The 22,837-nt window shown below is 42.3% G+C and overlaps 1 protein-coding gene across 5 annotated transcripts in view; it reads left to right on the top strand.

Annotated features, from left to right (window-relative positions):
* The window catches only part of ICE1 (interactor of little elongation complex ELL subunit 1), a 467,878-nt gene that overhangs the window by 82,396 nt on the left and 362,645 nt on the right, over positions 1 to 22,837 (top strand). For 4 of the 5 annotated variants that reach the window (XM_073630759.1, XM_073630758.1, XM_073630757.1 and 1 more), the window contains 2 exons: positions 4,235 to 4,251; positions 8,903 to 9,014. In XM_073630759.1, coding sequence (XP_073486860.1) covers positions 4,235 to 4,251; positions 8,903 to 9,014 — 129 coding nt within the window. The remainder of the gene's footprint in view (positions 1 to 4,234; positions 4,252 to 8,902; positions 9,015 to 22,837) is intronic. The other variant, XM_073630760.1, reaches the window with a different exon arrangement.

The raw sequence follows: 22,837 nt of genomic DNA, 5'->3' as shown, positions 1-22,837 counted from the left end.
CTAGCACTGAACTTATTCTCTCTGGAGAAGAGGCGCTTGAGAGAGGATATGATTTCAATGTACAAATACCGTACTGGTGACCCCACGATAGGGATAAAACTCTTTCACGCAAGGGGATTTAAAAAGGCACGCGGCCAGTCAATAAAATTAGAAGAGAAGTGTTTTAACTTTAAACTGCGTAGAGGGTTCTTTACTGTTAGAGCGGTAAGGATATGTAAGCTCTTTCACAAACAGCGGTTTCAGGGGAGAGCATCAATAATTACAAAAAACTGAATGGCACCTAAATGACCACAACATACAGGGATATACAATGTAATATTAACATAAAAGCACGCACACAGTTTGGACTTGTTGGACTTGTGTCTTTTTTTTTTTTCAACCTCAAGAACTATGTAACTATGGTTTAGAATGGTGTTTTGTTAGGGTTAGCGTCTTAGGCTCTGTTCACATATATGCAAATTGAATGCATTTTCAATCTGATACGCATGACATTTGAATTTGCTGCAAATTTAAAAAGAGTTTTTTAAGAACTGCGGTGCGGTTCAGATGCAAATTCCAGGCTCATTGCCTTCTATGGGAACGCATCCGAATTGCACATCGGATCTGTTTTGAACACGAATTGGATAAGGAAAAAAATAGCCTTTCAGGTCTGGTACGCATTTTAAGGGAAAATGCCAAAATAAAAAAAAATCTGCGTGTCCCCCCCAATTGTGTTTTTTTTTCAAAATTGTCTTTTTTTTTTTATTTATTTATTTTTTTAATAGCCCAAAAAATAAAAACCACAAAGCTGATCAAATACCACGACAAGAAAACTCCATTTGTGGGAAAAAAAAAGAACATCAATTTTATCTGTGTACAGCATCGCGCAATTGTCAGTTAAAATAACGCAGTGCCGTATCGCAAAAAATGGCCTGGTCATGAAGGGGGGTAAACCTTCTGGGGCTGAAGTGGTTAAAAACTTTTTCACAAGGTGGAGCAGGCAGATGGCGGGAGCCTTCAGAGCGGGCGGACCTTTTTTTTTTCAGATCTGGCGGTACTGCAGGCGTTGATTGACGATGGAGCTACACCGGGGGACATTGTTTTTGTTATTTTTAATTAAGGAATTGTAAAAAAAAATTGTGTCTGTGTTTATTTCTTTTTGACACTCTTTTTGGGGTACAATGTACCCCATGCTCATTCACATGGAGGGGCGGGGTCTGGGGGCCCCCTTGTTAATGGGGGCTTCCAGATTCCGATAAGCCCCGTGCCTTTGCAGACCCCCAAAATCACTGCCCAGGGTTGAAGGGAAGAGGCCCTTGCCTCCATCAACATGGGGACAAGGTGCTTTAGGTTGGGGGTCAGAGCCCCCCCTGCCCCAAAGCCCCCCCATGTTGTGGGCATGTGGCTTGCTATGGTTCGGGCGATGGGGTGCTCGCTTACCCCCCCCCCTTCCTGGCCTGCCAGGCTGCATGCTCGGATAAGGGTCTTGAATAGATTTTGGGGGGGACACCCCAATTATTTTTCTAAAATTTGACACGGGGGTTCCCCTTTAAAATTCATACCAGCCACGTTTTTTTTTTTTTTTCACAATTATTTTTTTATTGCCGGCAATGGGGTGCTTTTTTTAATTTGATTTATTTTTTACATTCAGCTGTCGGCAGGGAATCCCGCCGACGGCTGATGAGTCATCCGTTGTTAAGGACGCTGGGTGCTGGCTTAATTGGCTCATGATACACATTTGATGGTTTTGAATCAGGGCAATGTTACTGTTGATTATTTACCTCTACGCGGTTGTTTTGTTTTGGGGTTAATCTCAGACGAGTGCTCTAATGCCCCGTACACACAATCGGATTTTCCGACTACAAATGTTGGATGTGACCTTGTTGGCGGAAAGTCCGACCGTGTGTATGCTCCATCGAACATTTGTTGTCGGACTTTCCGCCAACAAATGTTGGCTAGCAGGTTCTCAAATTTTCCGCCAACAAATGTTAATAAATAAAAAGTAATGATGCGCTAAAGTGTGCTAGATGTGCCCCTATCATGGCACAAAAAATGTGCATAAAATGTGTGTGGAAGTGTATACCACACTAAATATTGTGAAATAAATTAAATAAACATAATCGCAAAAAGCTAATAAATTTTAAGTGCATAAGCAAATACTGCAAGTATAAAACCACATTTTGCTTTAGATATACATCATAAGTGCAAACAGATACCAAAAAGTGCCATGTGCCAAACAAACTGTAAAGTTCTTAGTGCCACACAATTAATATACACAATAGTCCTTATTGACCTACATAAATATATACTGAGCATGTAAAAAGTCCTGCACATAGATAATAAAGTGCTAATGTGTAATCTTCAATGGTGGTATATTCAAACGTGCTTATATCTCCACGTGCCACAGGTGCAATACAGGTGACCCCCCCCCCCCAAGGTAATGCGCTCACCTCAGAGTATGTGACTAAGTCACTAAACAAAGTCAGAGAATGCTTTTGAGCCACCCCGGGCTCTGTGGGGATCACAGGATCACAGGCTCCAGCACGGGAACAGTCAGTGGATAAGAAGAAAGAACCATATATTACATAGGTTGGACTTGGACTATGTAACTATATAGCGTAATAACGTTTTAAACTATTTATTCCAAAACCAGTGGGGTACTCACATTTTCAGGGTGCGTCAGTGCACCACTCTAAAGCAAGCATGTAAATAGCTAAAGCTGTGAGGATATGGCGTCCCTCCCCTACGCTTCTTCGACACAGGGCATACGTGTCGTCATCAGGGGGAATGATGTTGACACGTATGCCCCGTGTCAAAGACGTGTAGGGGAGGGGCCAGGATGGAGTGTTAGGCAGCGGTCGCTGCCGGTGTTGGGACGGACGCCATATCCTCACTGCTTTACCTATTTACATGCTTGCTTTAGACTGGTGCACTGAGCCACCCTGAAAATTTGAGTACCCCGTTTGGGGGAGTGTTTTATCTGGTTTTGGAATAAATAGTTTAAAATGTTATTACGCTATATGTTTCTTTCTTCTTATCCACTGACTGTTCCTGTCCTGGAGCCTGTGATCCGCACAGAGCCCGGAGTGGCTCAAAAGCATTCTCTGACTTTGTTTAGCGACTTAGTCACATACTCTGAGGTGAGCGCATTACCTTGGGGGGGTCACCTGTATTGCACCATCGCATGACCTGTGGCACGTGGAGATATAAGCACGTTTGAATATACCACCATTGAAGATCACACATTAGCACTTTATTATCTATGTGCAGGACTTTTTACATGCTCGGTATATATTTATGTAGTTCAATAAGGACTATTGTGTATATAAATTGTTTGGCACATGGCACTTTTTGTTATCTGTTTGCACTTATGATGTATATCTAAAGCAAATGTGGTTTTATACTTGCAGTATTTGCTTATGCACTTAATATTTATTAGCTTTTTACGATTATGTTTATTTAATTTATTTCACAATATTTAGTGTGTTATATACTTCCACACACATTTTATGCAAATTTTTTGTGTCATAATAGGGGCGCATCATCTCTTTTTATTTATTTGCTATCTACACGCAATACGAGACGTGTTTCATGCATGCGGCTGAGTAGTGCTTACACTTAGCACTGGGTTCAGTGTGGCTCGTAGGATTTTTTTCTTTTATTTAACAAATGTTTGTTGTCAGACTTTCCGATCGTGTGTACGCAAGTCCGTCAGACAAAAGTCCACGCATGCTTGGAATCAAGTATGAGCCGGAGATATAACTAGCGTTCATAATGGAGATATCACGTACGTCACTACGTTCGTAATTGTTGGCCAACGTTTGTGTGACCGTGTGAATGCAAGACAAGTTGGAGCCAACATCCTTCGAACAAAAATCCACGGTTTTGTTTTCAGAAAGTCCAATCATGTGCACGGGGCATGAAAGTTTGGTGCAAATCTCAAACAAGAACACGTTATGGATTTGTTTTTGGATGAAAATTTTGAATGGAAGTCGAAAAACTGTGGGGCATGGCTGTTTCATTTTATTTCAACTTCCATATCTCACGGGAGTGTTCTGGCAGCATATGTCCCAGTAGTAAGGAAACTCTGGCCTGGCAGTTGAGAACCACTGTGAGGAATGACAATCCAAATTGTGGATGGTATAGAAGGTGCCACACCCTATTAGTTACAGTCACAAAAGCACTTAAAGCTAAATGATTTTATGCTTTTCACTTTTTTTTTAAATTTTTTTATTCTTAACTAAAGTTAATACATCTAAGGGATGCAGAAAGGTAAGTGATCCTCGATAGTAATCAAATTTCATTGTATCCTACAATTGGTATGGATCTTCTAGATAAAGCAATGCATACATATATAAGAGGAATTGTCAAAACATTATTTCTTGTTTCTTTCTCAAGTAGCAATAGTAATTCTCAAAGTCCTAATTGTTATGAGCCTTTATTTTATTTTTTATTTTTTTGGTATCGCACAAACATTTTGAACTAATTGTTGTCGGGGTGCATGCATATGGCTTTTGAAATTTATGTATTCATAACTATCACATCTGAAGTGTTACAATTAGTTCACTGAAAACAACCAACTGTCTGTTTATCTTAAATATCAGTATATCAAATATAGTGCTTTGATCTGGCAAATTTAATACATGTTTGGTATACAATTTATTATTGAACGTGCTATCTGTTCTTGACTCCTAAAGCAAATCCGTATTTCTCCTAAGATACCAATCTGTAAATACAGTGACTTCAGTGTAAGCCTTTAACATAGTGCCCTATTTTGCAAATGTATATTTTATCTTGCAAAGTGATGCTTGGAACCCCACTCACTGGCATAGGCTGTGATGATCTTACTCGCTGAACAAATACAGTAGGTGTACATATGGGATATGTGGCAAAGCACTAATTTACTTCAAGAATTTGTAATTGCAATGCCAGTGTACCCCAGGCTCCTAAGGAGCTCTATAAAAGTTGAAGCCACCTTCACATATCTGGAAGTGCACTGAAGTTCCAGTATATAACTAATAATCAGTGCATGTACACCTGCAGTACAGGTACAAGTGCTATGAGCATTTACCAAGGGGAAAACATTTACACGTAGGAACTGATTAACCACCTCCATACCGCGTGAATTCCATCACTCCTCTCCTACATGTAAAAATCATAATTTTTTTGATAGAAAATTACTCAAAACCCCCAAATATATATATATATAGATAGATAGATAGATAGAGATATATATATATATATATATATATATATATATATGTATATATATATATATATATATATATATATATATATATATATATATATATATATAAAATTTTACCAGAGACCCTAAGGAATGAAATGGCAGTCGTTGTAACTTTTTACGTCTCACACAGTATTTGCACAGCAATTTTTCTAACACAATTTTTTTTTTTTTTTTTTTGGGGGGGGACAATTTTACAAATAAAAAAGAAACCAAAACCGTAAAGTTAGCCCAATTTTTTAGTATAATGTGACAGATGATGTTACGCCGAGTAAATGTATACCTCACACGTCACACTTTAAAATTGCGCACACTCGTGTAATGGCGCCAAACTTCGGTACTTAATAATCTCCATAGGTGACACTATAACATTTTTTTTACAGGTTACCTGTTTAGAGTTACAGAGGAGGTCTTGGGCTAGAATTATTGCTCTCGCTCTAACGTTCATGGTGATACCTCACATGTGTGGTTTGAACGTCGTTTACATATGTGGACGCGACCTACGTATGCGTTTGTTTCTTTGTTCAGGGATGGGGCGCTTTAATTATTTTTTGTTTTATTTTCGTTATCTTTATTCCTTTTATTCCTATTACAAGGAATGTAAACATCCCTTGTAATATAAATAGGGCATGACAGGTCCTCTTTATGGAGAGATGTCTATAAGACCCCACATCTCTCCTCCAGGCTGGAAAGCCTGAGATAAAAAAAAAAAAATCAAATTATCTCAGGCTTTCCAGCCGATTCATAAAAAATAGTGCTAAAATCTTGTGAGCCACAAATGGATTAATGGCTCCAATGTGAATAAATTAACCTAATTCAGCTGCACACACTAACCACGTTCCATACCGTGTATATGCCAAAATAAAATAAATATGTGCATGCGCTAAAGGCTATAAATACGTGAACAAAGAATATAATAAATCTATACAATATTGAAAATGACAAACCGTGTCAAACGCCTGTGAAGAAAGTGACTAAAATCCACAATTGAATATATGAATAAATGGCAACATGCAAAAAAAAAAATGTGAGAAAGAAAAGAAAAAAATCCTTTAAATAATTAACAAAAATATATAAGTGCTACTTAATAAATAAAGTGTCCAAAACCAATTCATACAAATGAATATATCTCAGTCCAAACCATTCACAAGAGTATATAAATCAAAGTGCACAATAGTGTCCAAACAAATAGCAGGCATTCCTCATGCTTGTATTTATGAAAAAGTGCTAAATATTCCTCATGCTCTTCTTAAGAGATGTGCACGTTATGGCATGCTGCAGTGCTCTCCAGTGACCCCCAATGGATAATGCGCTCACCTTAGAGCGTGTGACACAGTGGCTAAACAGTGTCAAAACACGCATTAGAGCCATTCCAGGGCTCATACAGGGTCTGCTGGTGATGATCTGTACCACGCTCAAATGGTGACATATATAAAAGAAAGGAGACTCATAGCATAATACCGCCAGGAATTTATTTGAAAAGCCATAAAAACAATCCCTCCAGGAGGGTACTCACAATGCTTGGGTGCGTCAGTGCACCATCCTATCCAAAGTATGCAATACAGATGAATCCTGTGGTGTGCGGTGCAGTGTACAATCCTATGCCTGTCTGTGTGTAGAAAGCTCCGTCCTGCCCCTCCCCTACGCGTCTTCGGCACAGGGTATACGTGCCTTCATCTGGGGGATCTGGAATCCAGCCGGTTCCCCTGCATTGTTTACTTCAGTCGGCCCGGACGTGACCCCTTAACGTCGTGCCCAGGCCTCCGAGAGTCATAGAGCATCTGCGCATGCGCTCTGAAGGAACGGCCGCTCGTGCCGTGACTGGCGGCATGCACGCGGGATTGACATTGCGCGGCCCCAGAAGGAAGGCGGGCAGAGATAGATGCGGCCTGCAGCGGGGATGATGCACGCTTAGTTTGCAGATAAGTGTCACATAATGTGCTAGTATGTGATGCATACTAGTACATTATGCCTTTACTTTGCAGGGAAGAAGAAAGTAAGAAATAATAATGTTGAAAGTTTAACCTGGAGTGGTCATTTAAATAATGGGATAGGCAACTACATAGCAAATGCGATTTAATGTTGAAAAATTTTAAAGTAATGTAAAAATGTAAAGTAATGTATTTGGGTGCTAAAAATACGAATGCTGGCTAGGGGGAGAACTACTAAGGGAATCCAGGATGGAAAAAGATCTGGGGGTCTCAGCAGATGACCAATGGCATGCAATGCCAAGCTGGCTGAATGTTAGCATGCATAAAAAATAATCTGCCACTTTACAAGACTGGTTCAGCCACATCTTGAGTATGCCTTCCAGTTCTAGGCACCAGACCTCAAGAAGGATGTCCAGAGAAGGGCGACAAAGCTAATAAAGGGACTGGAGAACTACACTTTTGAGGAACGACTGCAAGCATTAAATTTTATTCTCTCTGGAGAAGGGACACTTGAGAGGAGATGTAATAGCGATATACAAGTACCTTAATGGTGATTCTAGCATAGGGAAAACATTTTCAGTGGGAGGGAGTTTAAAAAGACGCTTGACCATTCATTTAAACCTGGAAGAGAAGCGGTTTAACCTTTTAACTTCGTAGAGGGTCCTTTACTGTCAGAGAGGTAAGGATGTGAAACTCTCTTCCACAAGCCGTGGTATCAGCACGAGGTCTTGATGATTTCAAAAAACTACTAGTGCGATCGGGGAGCTGGAGAATGAATCTGTCAGCGGCGGTTTACCATAGAACTGGCCATGGACCAGATGGTCCCCGATCATCTCTATGAGCTTTCGGAGGCAAAAAATTTAAATACTGCAGTTTTTTTTTTTTAATTCATGAAAGTGTTTTTGTTTTCAAAAAACATTGTGTTTGAAAAATTGCTGCGCAAATACCATGTGACATGAAAAATTGCAATGACTGCCATTTTATTCCCTAGGGTCTCTGCTAAAAAAAAAATGTATATGATGTTTGGGGGTTCTGAGTAATTTTCTAGCAAAAAATTTTTACTTGTGGGAGAGGAATGCCAGAATTGGCCCGGTGGGGAAGTGGTTAAGACACTCCAACTTTTGGAATAACTGTTTGCCATTGCTTATGGTCCCCATAGGGGACAATCTGCTTCTCATTTTAATAGGTAGATTTGACTGCTCATCACACATTTGTTTAGTTTTACCAGGCTGATGCCAGCATTGGTTGTAAAATTCTTAAGGTGACTCTGTTGGCTCTTTTGATCCACCCTTGGTAAGCTGTCTTTTATTTGATGTGTTGCCTCCCCTTAGTTGGACTGCTTTTGGATTTCTCAGTGTTCCTGAATACTTGCCCTGTAATGTATGATTAATAAAATATGATTTTCGTCTTACCTTTTAAAATCCTTTTTTTGGCGTACCTTATGGGACTCTGGTCCCCCAACCCTCTATTCTTATGGTCCACTCTTATCATTACTTGCTACAAAAGCGCATGCTCAGAGTGGTAGGGGTTATACTTGGCTGTCCTTATAGCTTTACTTTGCCAGCGTCCAAACTCCTAAAGCACCAGCATAACCCAATGTTCCTGAATACTTCTCCTAAATACTTTGCTCTTACAGGTAAGACTAAAGAAAAAATAAATGTTATCTCCATTCTCAAGCAAATGGAATATATGAAGTCCTCATAGTGTCAAGATTTTTAAATGTTTTGTTTATTCCCAATTTTAGGGAGAATAAAACCCTGAGATGTCAACTAGAACAAATGTTGCAGAAAATATCCCCCTGGGAAGAAACAGAAGAACAGCTAAAATCTTTTAGAATTGAACTGGAAAAAAAGGCAGTATGTTATATTTTTAACTTTTTAATTAAAGCTTTTTTCTCAAATGGCTAAACACACAGCTGAACTACATACACGGGGGCTGTTATATCTGCTAAAGGATTTATAATTCTGTCAATCCACCATCAATTCTACGGATTTCAGTCAGACAGCACAGTTAGGTTGGTGATCTCACTTTTTTCTGCTACAGTCAATCAATATCCAGCCTGTGAATGGATGGTGGGAGAGCAGCAGCAGACAGTGGCATTCTACTCTCTCTCAGCATTTTCCTTGTCTGCTAGTGTTGACTCAAGCGCAAATGGGAGAGCAGCAAGTGGTTAAAAAGATCTGTGGAGCAGTCAGCTAGGAGACTGCCTAGATACTCCAAAAGCAGCACAAATGAAACACTGTAAACAATTCCTGCAGCGCTTACACACAAAGCGTGCTGAATCGTTCCCAAACTCGCTCATCCATGTCTTTATGGACCTTGTTTGTGCACTGGTGCGCAGTCACGTTGGAACAGGAAGGGGCCATCCCCAAACTGTTCCCACAAAGTTGGGAGCATGAAATGGTTCAAGATGTCTTGGTATGCTGATGCCTTAAGAGTTCACTGGAGCTAAGGGGCCAAGCCCAACCCCTGAAAAGCAACCCCACACCATAACTCCCCCACCAAATGTTTTTGACCAGTGCACAAGCTAAGTCCATAAAGATATGGATGAGTGAGTTTGGGGGGGAGGAACCTGACTGGCCTGCACAGAGTCCGGACCTCAATCCGATAGAACACCTTCAGGATGAATTAGAGCAGAAACTGCAAACCAGGCCTTCTCGTTCACATCAGTGCCTGACTTCACAGATGCGATTCTGGAAAAATCGTCAAACATTCCCATACACACTCCTAAACCTTGTGGACAGCCTTTCCAGAAGAGTTGAAGCTGCTATAGTTTTAAAGGGTGGGCCAACTCAATATTGAACCATACAAATGAAAACTGGGATGCCATTAGAGTTCACGTGCGTGTAAAGGCAGGTGTACCAATACTTTTGGTAATATAGGGTATTTCTATATGGTGCTATTGACATTAACCACCACATGTCGGTAACAACCCATGCAATCCATACATACAAAGACACCAAAACAAATAAGTTAAGAAATTATGTGTAATAAAATGGAATGACACATGGAAAAAGTATTGAATACGCTAACTGAAATGTATTTAATACTTTGTACAAAATCCTTTGTTGGTAATGACAGCGCTTGCTCAATTGTGATTTTTGGCCCATTCCTCCAACAGTCTTTAGATCTTGAAGTTCCATGGGCCTCTTCTATGAACTCTGATCTTTAGTTTGTAGATTTTCCTATTGGACTCAAATCAGCTGATTGGCCGGGCCATTATAGCAGCTTTATTTTCTTTCTTTGAAATCAGTTGAGAGTTTCCTTGGCTTTGTGTTTGGGACCATTGTCTTACTGAAATGTCCACCCTCATTTCGTCTTCATCATCCTGGTAGATGGCAGCAGATTTTTATCAAGAACGCCTTGGTACATTTTTCCATTCATCCTTTCTTCAAAGTTAGGAAGTTTGCCAGTTCAGTTTGCTGAAGGAAGCCCTACACCATGATGTTCCCACCTCCATCCTTCACTGTTGGTATGGTGTTTTTGGGGTGATGTGTAGAGCCATTTGACCTCCAAACGTGGTGTATTATGGCATCCAAAATTTAAAATTTTGGTCTCATCTGAACAGACTATATTCTCCCAGTATTTCACAGGCTTGTCTAAATGTTGTGCAGCAAACTTTAAACAAGCTTCAACGTGCTTTTTCTTCAGCAATGGGGTCTTGAGTGGTGAGCGTGCATATACAGGCCATGGCAGTTGAGTGCGTTACTTATTGTTTTCTTTGGTCTTTTTGAAGCTCTCCACAAGTGGTCTTTGGCTCGTGGACAACTCCTCTGATAATTCTTTTCACTCCTCTGTCAGAAATCTTGCGAGAAGCACCTGGTCGTGGCTGGTTTATGGTGAAATTATGTTCTTTCCAGTTCCGGATTATGGCCCCAACACAGCTCACTGGAACATTCAGACGTTTAGAAATCCTTCTGTAACCAATGCCATCAGTGTGTTTTGCAACAATAATGCCACGTACAGACGATCGGAATTTCCGACAACAAATGTTCGATGTGAGCTTGTTGTCGGAAATTCCGACTGTGTGTAGGCTCCATCGGACATTTTTTGTCGGAATTTCCGACCAACAAAATTTGAGAGCTGGTTCTCAAATTTTCCGACAACCAAATCTGTTGTCGTAAATTCTGAGAGTCTGTACACAATTCCGACGCACAAAATTCCACGCATCTTTGAATCAAGTATGAGACGGAAGCGCTCGGTCTGGTAAAACTAGCATTCGTAATGGAAATAGTGCATTTGTCACACTGCAAAGTATTTAATCTTTTAATCTTTTAATGCAGCGCATTCTCTTCTTCTTTAGAGTGCTAGAATAATGAAGTTGTTTTGCTGCTGATATTCACACAGAGTTCTGACAGACTGATTTCTTTATTATTTTTCATGATCTCCTGAATAATATTTTTTTTTTTTCAAGATCTCCTGTTTTTTTTTATTTATTTTTATTTTTTTTCTAGTGATCTCCATAATATATTTTTTGTCGTTTTTGTGTGTCAAGTTACCACAACACCATTATTATCTTGTATTTTTTAACCTCAAGGAGGTTATTTGATGTTGGTGTCCCTTGTTAATTTGACATTGTATTTTTGAAATGTACCTTCCTACTCACAAACAAACTGTCCTTTTTGAACTAAAACACAAGTATTTGTGAAAATAAACTAGGCATTTATTAGGGGTCATAACAAAATAAAGAGGATGGCAACGCTGGATAAACTGGTGAAATTGGCAAAGCCTTTGTACCCCAGGATACACATCGATTATTTGACAGGCAAAATTGGTAGCCTGAGGAGTCCATTTAGTAGGGAGCACAATCCGGTCCAGGACTCTGTGAGATCGGCAGAAGATGACATGTATGTCCTGAGGCTGTGGTCCTACAACAGCTTGCGTCTTTTGTCAGACCAGACTGAACCCAGGCCATCACTTTCTTGTCTTCCTTACACGCTTCCTTCCACGATTGCTTCCGGGCTGTGGCTCTGGTGTTGGAGTTGTGGCAGGAGGTGGAGAAGGAGGATGGTCCAACTCGCACAGGTGGGTTTTGCTTGTGATTTCGCCCCTCAACCCATTATTTAGGGCCAGATAGATCACTTCCTCACAAAATAGGCGTTGACCCACTTCCATTTCCTGCATTTTGCTGGCTACCATGCAGGCATAGGCCTCTTAAGATTGGGGGTGGTTCTGAGGGCTGCAGTAGCCTCCCGAATCAAAGAAAGTGCTCACTCCTTCACGTTCCTTCCCTTCCTGGTACTTTATTGTTGGAAGGCGGAGGGGAGGAACCTGGGATTTGGTCAGGCTACTGGGCCCGGCCACCTCCTGGCTGCCACTTTCTACAGCCTCCTCCTGGCTGAGGCTTTCCTGTGTATGAAAATGGGACATAGTTTTAGTTTATTGTTCAATCAAACACAATTTTGAGAAATATGTTAAACAATGCTATACCTGACTCAAGCTGGGCTCCTCCACATCATCTTCCTGGGTGGAAGGCCCAGGTTGGACTTCGGAAGCCTCATCTGAGGTGGAAGGAAGAGTGGAAGGAAGGGTTGAGAGTGATGGCCTGATTTCAGTCTGGTCTGACAAAAAACGCAGTCTGTCATAGTAACACAGCCTGGGTACATAATCATCTGCTGCTGCTCCTGATCTCATGGAATCCTGGACTTTCTTGCACTCCCTATTATATGTGCTCCTCAGGCCACCAATTTTGGCCTTCAAATAGTTGATGTTTGCCGTGGGGCTCTGCGGCTTCACCAATTCCAGCAATTGATCCAGCGCTGCCTGCCTCTTTCTTTTATTAGTATAAAAGGGGTGTTTCACCTCCCACAGACAGGGCAGCTCTCTGTACATATCAATAAATCGGGGGAGGAAGTTGTGATCATTAAATCGATCCATTTTCTCTGCAAGACACAACACAAGACAAACCCTAATGTCAGGCTAAACTCTCCTAATCTTGTCCCAATATAGGCCTCAATCTAGAAGCAGTATAGACCACTGATGCCCCAAGTTCAAATTGTACATTTGTTATCACAATTGGTGCTTACACTACTCCGTCCTCCGCTCACAGATCGTACATACAATGCACGCGTGTTACGCTTTATATACACTGCGCATGCGTGAAAATCCGCCCGCCCCTGACCTTCTTTCTAGTCAATTCCCCGCCCCTTCTCTTTCGGCGCAGTGGGAGAGCACATGGCGAAGAAAGTGCAAGTGCATGCAGAGGAGAGCAGCAACGAATAAGACGACGAAAGCCCGGAGCCACAAATGTCCTGATCCTGGAGGAGATTTAAGGCCTCAAATATGTCCTTTGGTGAGATGGTGGACATCTTGAAGAGGGCCGACTATGACGGGAAGCATGGACCTTACCCAAACCCAAATGTGAGAAAGGCCAAGATCATGGCTAAAGTTGTGAAAAGTCTGCAGAAGAATTTGGGGGTATGGCGATCCAAGGATCAACTGAAAACTATGGTCATACCTGAAATTGAGGGCGCAGGATCAGCACAGAAGAATCAAGAGGGTGCTGCAAAAAAGTAAGTATTTTGTTCCTATATATTATTATTATTATTAAATTTGTGCTGCTGCATGTGCTTTTCTTTACTGTTGTACAGTTTAAAATGGCAAGTTTCAGGTTCGTGGGCACAGTAATTGTTCATAGTAAACATCGTTCGTTCGTTCGCCCACTAATACGATGTCTTTGGCAGATGCAGGTTAACTACATTTTGGTCATGCCTATTTGTATTAAAAGAAGTTTAGTACATTGTTGTCTAGATGGGTTTGTAACTAGAATGAAATGCAAACTTTATTCAGTGTAAGGAGAGGACACTCAGCAGCTGTTTACACATCTGGACGCAGGAGCACTAGTGTGGGACACCAGAACAAAATTTTTAGGATGTCCCACACAGGTGCTCCAGTGGATACTAGGAGTCTCTACATGTGTGATACTTTCCCAAAAAAGGTAAATATTCCAGCTTTAAGAAAGGGAAAAATCATTTCTTCAGCTTGGAACTCTGCCAATACAGACAATTGTACGACACTTCCAAGCAATGTTTTATATTACTGTTTCTGCCCTCAAATATCTTTGTGCTAAGTATACCTTTTTTTTTTTTTTATTCACATGGGGAGAAAAGATCAGAGGACACCAGGGACCCACAACCTCCTAAAGAAGGGGAAATCCCCGCACCACAACCAGAGGATGTGGAGGAAGGAGAGGTTTATGAATTGGGCTAAATAGTGACCACAACAGGTGAGTGTCTGAGACCACAGCTTCAGGTAATAGATGTATGCCTGCATATTTATTATACATGGTGTGTTTTTTAATCTTAGGTGATGTGGATGTTGTGGAAGAAGAAACTCATCTCGCAAGTGCACAGATCCTCATCGGGGAGATCATGGTGTGCAATCGGGATTTACAGAAGATCAAGGAAGACATCAATGATGTTAAATAAAGACTCAAAAGCATCATTGATGTTTTAGGCAGAATCTAAAATGCACCAAAATTATTCAAATAGTTTTATATTTTTATTTTTCTAACCTTTTTAAAGTATATTGAAAGCCAAATTTTGAAGATGCACAGTGTGTCAACATGTGTTATCTGCCATCGCGGGATATCATTGTACGCGTTTTGTGGGTGAAACCCCTTCCTCGCAACTAAAGTAGCTAAGAGGAAGGGGTTGCACCCCCGAAACATGTCCATTGATCTCCCATGATGGGAGCTAGCACATGTTGACATTAGGCATGGGATCAGGAGAGAAATCTTCATTTTGACTCTCAATTTGTGTGCATCTTCAAAATTTGGCTTTCACAGGGGTGACATCACCCCATCTGATGAAGGCAAGAGCAACACAGTTTGGACATACTAATGTCTGATATTGCCTTCAATTTATCATAGTTGAACTTTTTAAGTTCCTGAGTTGTGTATTTTATGGTTTTAAACATGCCTGTTTACCTCAAAAAAGGATATTTATACTGTCAAACAAAAAAATGTTATTCAAAAAATATGTTGGTTTGTTCAAAAACCCTTTTCTAACGCACATGTGAATGTGCTTTGAGTAAAATGTTTTCTACTCAACAATGTGTGGCTTCTTCTTTCAATGCTCAATAGCAGTTTTTGGAGTAAGTTGGTGTTCACAGTGACAATGGGGGTTATTTACTAAAGGCAAATCCACTTTGCACTACAAGTGCACTTTCAGTGCAGTTTCAAGTGCACTTGTAGTGCAAAGTGGATTTTCCTTTAGTAAACAACACCCACAGTTCTTTAAAATTTGCCCCAATCAGAACGTTTTCGTGACTCAAAAAATTTAATTCATGGTGCTGAAAATGATGAATATTTTTATCATTAATGTATTACATACATTAACAACAAAACAAGGTGTGTGTGTGTGTGTAGCAGACCCACAACATAATAATAGTTAGCTGAAGAAGAGATTGTCACCTCATGTATCAAAAAAATTACATTTTCACTATTGAAGAAAATGGCCAAAAAGAAAAGTCCATTGGACAACCTAGGATACAGCCAAAAGAAACGCAAGCAGTAAATCAAAGGAAATCTTATTTCAGTTTTAATTAAAAATGTATTTTAAAAATGTTTCTTAAACATTCTCTGGCATATCAATGGCCCCCCCTACCCGCAAAGTACTCCCATATATTTTAGACGGACCTCACGGGCGCTTTGGGGGGGGCAAGCCAGGACGGCCAGCTTCAAGCACCGCCAGGGTTTGTTCTTGAAATCCGGCCTTAGGCTCAACTGAGGCCACATTAGTACATAGCATTTCTCCTTAAAAAATTGTGTAGAATGCAGCATGCAAGTATTATATGGTTAAGTTTATATTCCGCCATGTTGATTGGCATAAGGAATAGGCGGAACCGGCTGGCCATTATCCCGAAAGCATTCTCCACCACTATTCTTGCTCTGGCCAGCCGGTAGTTAAAAACCCTCTGGTCTGGGATGAGGGTCCTCATCGGGAACAGCCGCATCAGGTCCAGCCCAAACGCTTCATCAGCGACAAGGACGAACTGCAGACCAGCCACGTTGTCTTTCGGAGGTGGCAATCCCAAGCCACCACTCTGGAGCCGTCTGTAGAACTTGGTCTGGGTGATAACTCCACCATCCAACATCCGGCCATTCTTCCCCACGTCCACATAGAGAAACTCATATGTTGCCGACACCACCGCCAACATCGCAATACTATTAAACCCCTTATAGTTGCAATAGTATGACCCCTAGTTGGGGCGTGGGACTATGTGGACGTGTTTCCCATCAATTGCCCCTTCGCCGTTGGGAAAGTCCCACTGCTGGGCAAATTGGGAAGCCACAGTCTGCCATTCCTGTGGCGTTGAAGGAAACTGTGGAGTGAAACAAGAAAAAAAAAATTGGTACATTTTCACATTGCAAACAGATAAGACACAAACATTCTTGGCCAACATCAGAATAGCATTTATTTGAAGGAGTATTTAAAGACAAAAATATAAGGTCTGCTTATCAGATTCCTCACCCCCTCTGATGGCCCATTGTAAAAATTTTAGGGGGGGGGGGATGTTTTGGACAGGTAACCCTCTCCACTTCATTGAGAGCTGAATGCATAAATAATGTGTGTTACTTTGGCCAGCCCCTCCTTACTTACACTATTGGCAGCCCACTGGACAGGTAAGAAGTGTCATAATACAAAAATATAAATACACACTGTACAAATTGAAGCACATTTTTACATTCTGCAATGACCTATCAAGATAATAGGAGAACAAAACTTGAAACCGCATCATTTGAAAGTATTTAGGCAGGCCCTTTCACTACATGCTTTGGTGAATTTGTACAGAAATATGACCACAAAAGAGGTAGGTATAGTGTGAATGGGTTTGGCAAAGTCAGCAGAGGATTGATATCGGTTGACTTAGTGGTTGGGGGGAGGGAGGGTTCCAAATGATTTGAGGACCCCAAAAAAAAAGCCTCTGGCACTCTGCATGAATTTAAGGACACAAATAACATTTGTACACATTTTAGGGGGTGTTTAGGGTAAAGCACTACTATGGAGCTGACAAAATACATTAAGTGACTAGGCTAGGTGTGTATGGGTCCAGGATAGCATGCTGGGGAGGTTAGTGAAGGCAAATATGCATGAAGGACAAAAAAGGAACTTTAAAAACTTCCAGCATGCATGAGAACAAAGGAGACATTCATAGCATATTACAATCGTGGTAATTATGGAATGATGAAATAAATACAATACATTAGCAAACATTAAATACATAGAATGTGATGTTAGAGAAATCTTACCTTTTAATATAGTCCTTCTGCAGGACCTGAATGGTGGCAGAACAGGTCTCTGGAATGATTCCCAGAGCCTGGGGGGAGATGCCTGTCGAGAACTTGATGTCCTGCAGACTTCTCCCTGTTGCCAAGTACCGCAAGGTGGCGACTAGTCTCTGCTCGGGAGTGATGGCTTGCCGCATGCAGGTGTCCTGCTTCGTAATATAAGGGGACAGCAAAGCCAACAAACGGTGAAAAACGGGGTCCGTCATCCGGAGATAATTCCTGAAATGATCAGAATTATTCTCACGGATCTCCCACAACAAAGGCATATGAGAGAATTGGTCACGCTGGAGCAACCAATTCTTCGTCCATGAACTCCTCCTCACCCTGTTCATGGACTAAGCTTGGGTCAAAGTAAGAACCCCAACACCAAGCCCCCGCATAGCACGAACTCTATGACGAGTACGTACCCGCAACATGGCTTCAAAATGGTCGGCTGGTCAGAACGAACTAACAGAACGCACTGAAAATCAGAAAGGCCTGAGAAGAGCGAGCTGAAAATCAGAAACGAGCGGACAAGAATGCACTGAGAATCAAATACGTACTATAAAAATACGCACTGAAAACCAGATGCGAACTGACTACATGCCCTGAAAACCAGATACGAACCCAAAAACACAAACTGAAGAGCAGTAACGATCTGAAAAGCACGAGGCTAAAAAGCACGAATCGTCTCTTACCAAACTTCTACTAACACGAGTTTAGCAGAAGGAGCCCAAAGGGTGGCGCACTGGCTATTGAACTTCCTCTTTATAGTGCCGTCGTACGTGTTGTACATCAGAGTGTTCTTGACGATCGGAATTTCCGATAACATTTGTGCGACCGTGAGTATGCAAGACAAGTTTCAGCCAACATCCGTCGGAAATAAGTCCAGGATTTCGTTGTCTGAATGTCCGATCGTGTGTACGCGGCATTAGGTTGCGAAGGTCTTGAGAGAGCTCTTTGCATTTACCCATCATGAGATGCCTGTTGATATTAATTTGCACTGACAAGGGGTAGGATTGCTTTCTAATTACTAACAGATTTTAGCTGGTGTCTTGGCCTCCCATGCCTTTTTTGCACCTCTTTCTTTATGTGTTCAATACTTTTTCCCTGTGTCATTACATTTTATTACACATAACTTTATTTCTGAGCTTATTTGTGTTTGGTTTCTTTGTATGGATTGCATGGATTGTTACCGACATGTGGTGAAAATTTCATGTCAATAGCACCTTGAGAAATATATTTACCTAGAAAAATAGTCTATCTTATCTATCGAACCTATCTTATCTGTCCACTGCTATAAAAAGTTAAAGGAACACTTTGAAAACGCATCAGATCTCAATGGGGAAAAATTTGCTGGATATCTATACTGATATGGACTGGGTAATGTGTTCATAACGAAAGGATGCCACATCGTTTGATCGAAATGAAAATTATCCACCTACTGAGGGCTGAATTCAAAGACACCCCAAAAATCAAATTGAAAAAATGATGCAGCAGGCTAGTCCATTTTGCTGAAATTTAATTGCAGCAACTCAAAAGGGCACTCAGTAGTTTGTGTGGCCTCCATATGCTTGTATGCATGCCTGCCAATGTTGGGGCATGCTCTTAATGAGACGACGGATGGTGTCATGGGGTATTTCCTCCCAGATCTAGACCAGGACATCACTGAGCTCCTGAACAGATTGAGTTGAACCTGGTGGCATCGGATGGATTGAAACATAATGTCCCAGAGGTGTTCTATTGAATTTAGGACAGGCGGGCGTGGGGGCCAATGGTATCAATTCCTTCATCCTCCAGGAACTGGCTGCATGCTCTTGCCACATAAGGCTGGGCCTTGTCATGCACTAAGAGGAACCCAGGACCCATTGTACCACCATAGGGTCTGACAATGGGTCCAAGGATTTAATTCTGATACCTAATGGCAGTCAGGGTGCCATTGTCTAGCCTGTAGAGGTCTGTGAATCCCTCCATGGATATGCCTCCCCAGACTATCACTGACCCACCACCAAACCGGACATGCTGAATGATGTTACAGGCAGCATAATGTTCTCCATGGCTTCTCCAGACCCTTGCACGTGTGTTACATGTGCTCAGGGTGAACCTCCCCTCATCTGTGAAAAGCACAGGGTGCCAGTGGCTGACCTGCCAATTCTGGTGTTCAATAGCAAATGCCAATCGAGCTCCACAGTGCTGGGCAGTGAGCCACAGGGCCCACTAGAGAACGTCTGGCCACCCTCATGAAGTCTGTTTCTGATTGTTTGGTCAGAGGCATTGACATCAGTAGCCTACTGGAGGTCATTTTGTATGGCTCTGGCAGTGCCCATCCTGTTCCTCCCTGCACAAAGGAGCAGATACCGGTCTTGCTGATCGGTTAAGGACCTTCTACGTTCCCGTACAGCTCTCCCAGAGTAACTGCCTGTCTTCTGGAATCTCTTCCATGCTCTTGAGACTGTACTGGGACACACAGCAAACCTTTTGGCAATGGCACGTATTGATGTGCCATCCTGGAGTAGTTGGACTGTCTGTGCAATCTTTTTAGGGTCCAGGTATCGCCTCATGCTACCAGTAGGGACACTGACCCTAGCCAAATGCAAAACTAGTGAAAAACAGTCAGAAAAGATGAGTGGGGGAAGAAAGGTCAGTGGCCTCCACCTGTAAAACCATTCCTGTTTTTAAAGTGGATGTAAACCCGAATTTTTCCCTTATCGTCTTTCAGGACAGTACATGAGAGAGTGGCTCCACCCACTAGGAAACAGGAAACACAAACTCCACCACATTTTAAAAGGAGGCTTCTCTCCACAGCTCATCAGTTTTTGTGTTTCCTCCGGCAAGGGAACACCTAGTAGGGGCCAGGGTCTCTTATGGTGCTATCCTGAGAGGCCAGGCTGCCTACCCCACCACACCTAATATTTTCTCCATAGAGTCTAATCCTCCCACACCGCGCCACAGGGTTGCTGGTAAGTGGGCTCCTTTTTCCTTTTCTTTGCTCAAATGAGCTGGACCGGTCCTGGAGCCGCTCCTTAGGCGGCGGCAGCCATTCGTTTTGAAACCGCGTAATGGCATTACAGGCCGCCGCCATCTTGGTAGAGGCAGAGTAGAAACTCGGCCGGCCGGAAGTGAGGTATCCGGCAAGGGGGCGGCACTAGGAATAGGCGCATCATTTCCGATCGGAGATGGCGCAGGGGAAGAAGGGAGGAACGGTCCTGGTGCCTATATTGCCGGTTCTGGTCCGGCGCAACGGCGTTTTTGGACTCCGGAACCGGCGTTCGCCACTGATTGAAGCAGCACCACTATGGATTCTGTGGCAGCCGCATGTGGGACAGGTACAGGCACCAGCAAGGCCCAGGTAAGAGGGTATAGAGACACTATCCTGGTTACTGTGGTGCCCCTCTCACAAATGTTTTTTTCCCCCTTGGTGGCTGGGGCCTGTCTGGGCACAGGGGGTTAACTGCTGTTCTACCTGTGCACCTGTGGTGAGTCCGTTAGGAGGAAGCTTTGGCTTAATTAGATGCTGGTGTTTTCTCTTTTTGTCATTTTTTTTCTGGCAGGCTAAGAGCTCTGAACCAGCTATTAAAAAGAGATGTCCCTCATGTAAAACGAAGTTACTAGAGGGTTGGAAGAAGACTCTATGCCAAATTTGCATTGACGCCTTAGTCAAGGAAGAGGCTTCTTCTGCGTGCAGCGACATAATCGCATCAGTTAAGAAGGAGCTAGATGCTACTATACAGGCCTTTCGCTCCTCTCTTGTAACACCAGCATTAAGTCAGGCAACTACCTCAGACCCCTCTCAGGACTCACACTTAACCCCAATGGTAGAGGCTGAGGCTGGCCCGACTACCCAAAGGGGACATCCCCCCTCACACTCTGTAGAAGAAGAGGCAGTTGCGTCACTTTGGAATAAAGTTCCGAAGTTGGATGCAGCTTTTTCCCAAGTATCCAGGTCAACAGATCTGGCATTTAAGGACATGGGTACTTTGAAGGATCCTATGGATAAGAAGGCGGATCAACAGCTTAAGAAAGCCTGGCAGTCCATTATAGGGAATCTCAAGCCGGCTATGGCTACGACTTGTGTCTCCAGAAATATGGAGTTTTGGCTGAATCAGTTAAAAGCACATATTATAGCTGATTCACCCAAACAGGAGATTCTAGATTCCTTCTCAACGCTTACAGCAGCTGTAGCATATATTTCTGACGCCTCTGCAGATTCAATTAGAATGTCAGCTAGATCAGGGGCCCTGACCATTTCAGCTAGGAGAGTTTTATGGCTGAAAACATGGCCTGGGGACGCAGCTTCCAAAAATAAATTATGTGGGGTTCCATTTTTGGGAGATCTGTTATTTGGTCCTGAGCTAGAGTCTATCTTGGATAGAACAGCTGATAAGAAGAAATCCTTTCCTATAAAAAAGAAGAAACAGCCGGTTAGGCGGTTTTTTCGACCTCAAAAAAATCAGGAAAAAGGTAACAGGCCCCAAGAAAAAAGAAGAATTGGTCGGCGCAAAGAAGAAAAGGCAGAGGGCATGTTCTTTTTAATCCTCCTATGCCGGGCAATAAAACACAATGATTTGGTGGTGCCTGTGGGAGGAAGGCTTCAAAAATTCCTTCCTCTGTGGGCAAACATAACAAAAAATCCTTTTATTTTGGACTTGATAGCCCAGGGATACAAGATAGAGCTGTTGGACCTTCCTCCAGAGAGGTACTGTGTAAGAAATCTGCCAAGAGACACAACAAAGGCCCTAGCCATGAAGAACCTGTTAGGGGATCTGATAAAACAGGGCGTTGTGATTCGGGTACCTCCGGAGGAAGATTACCAAGGGTTCTACTCCCATATCTTTCTGATAAAGAAACCGTCAGGAAGTTTTCGGCTCATCTTCAATTTAAAACCGTTAAACAGATCAGTCCAATCCAGGCGATTCCGCATGGACTCCATCTTTTCGTTAAGAAATCTCTTAGTCAAGGGATGTTTTATGGCATCAATCGACTTAAGGGACGCATACCTGCACATACCTATAGCTGCTCAGTGTCAGAGATACCTAAGGCTGGCAGTAAATATGGGGAGGGAGGTTCTGCATCTTCAATTCAGGGCCCTCCCGTTTGGTCTGTCTTCCGCCCCGCGAATATTTACCAAAATTATGGCGGAAGCCTTAGCTCCCCTTTGGCTGCAAGGGGTTGCGGTCATCCCTTACCTGGACGACCTCCTCTTCTTTGCCCCTTCCAGGGAAAGTTACAGGAGGATTTCATCAAGGCTCGCAATCATCTGGAGGCCTTAGGTTGGATTCAAAAATCAAATTTCAATCCAGCACAAAGGGTCCAATTTCTGGGGTTTCTGATAGACTCAGTAGATCAAAAGATCTTTCTTCCATAAGAGAAGAAAGTAAAGGTATTGCATGCAGTATCCAGCCTTCAGAC

Source organism: Aquarana catesbeiana, linkage group LG05, assembly GCF_042186555.1.
Source record: "Aquarana catesbeiana isolate 2022-GZ linkage group LG05, ASM4218655v1, whole genome shotgun sequence".
Lineage (NCBI taxonomy): Eukaryota > Metazoa > Chordata > Amphibia > Anura > Ranidae > Aquarana > Aquarana catesbeiana.
The sequence above is the reverse complement of the archived record's forward strand: the minus strand, read 5'-3'. Positions and strand labels throughout refer to the sequence as shown.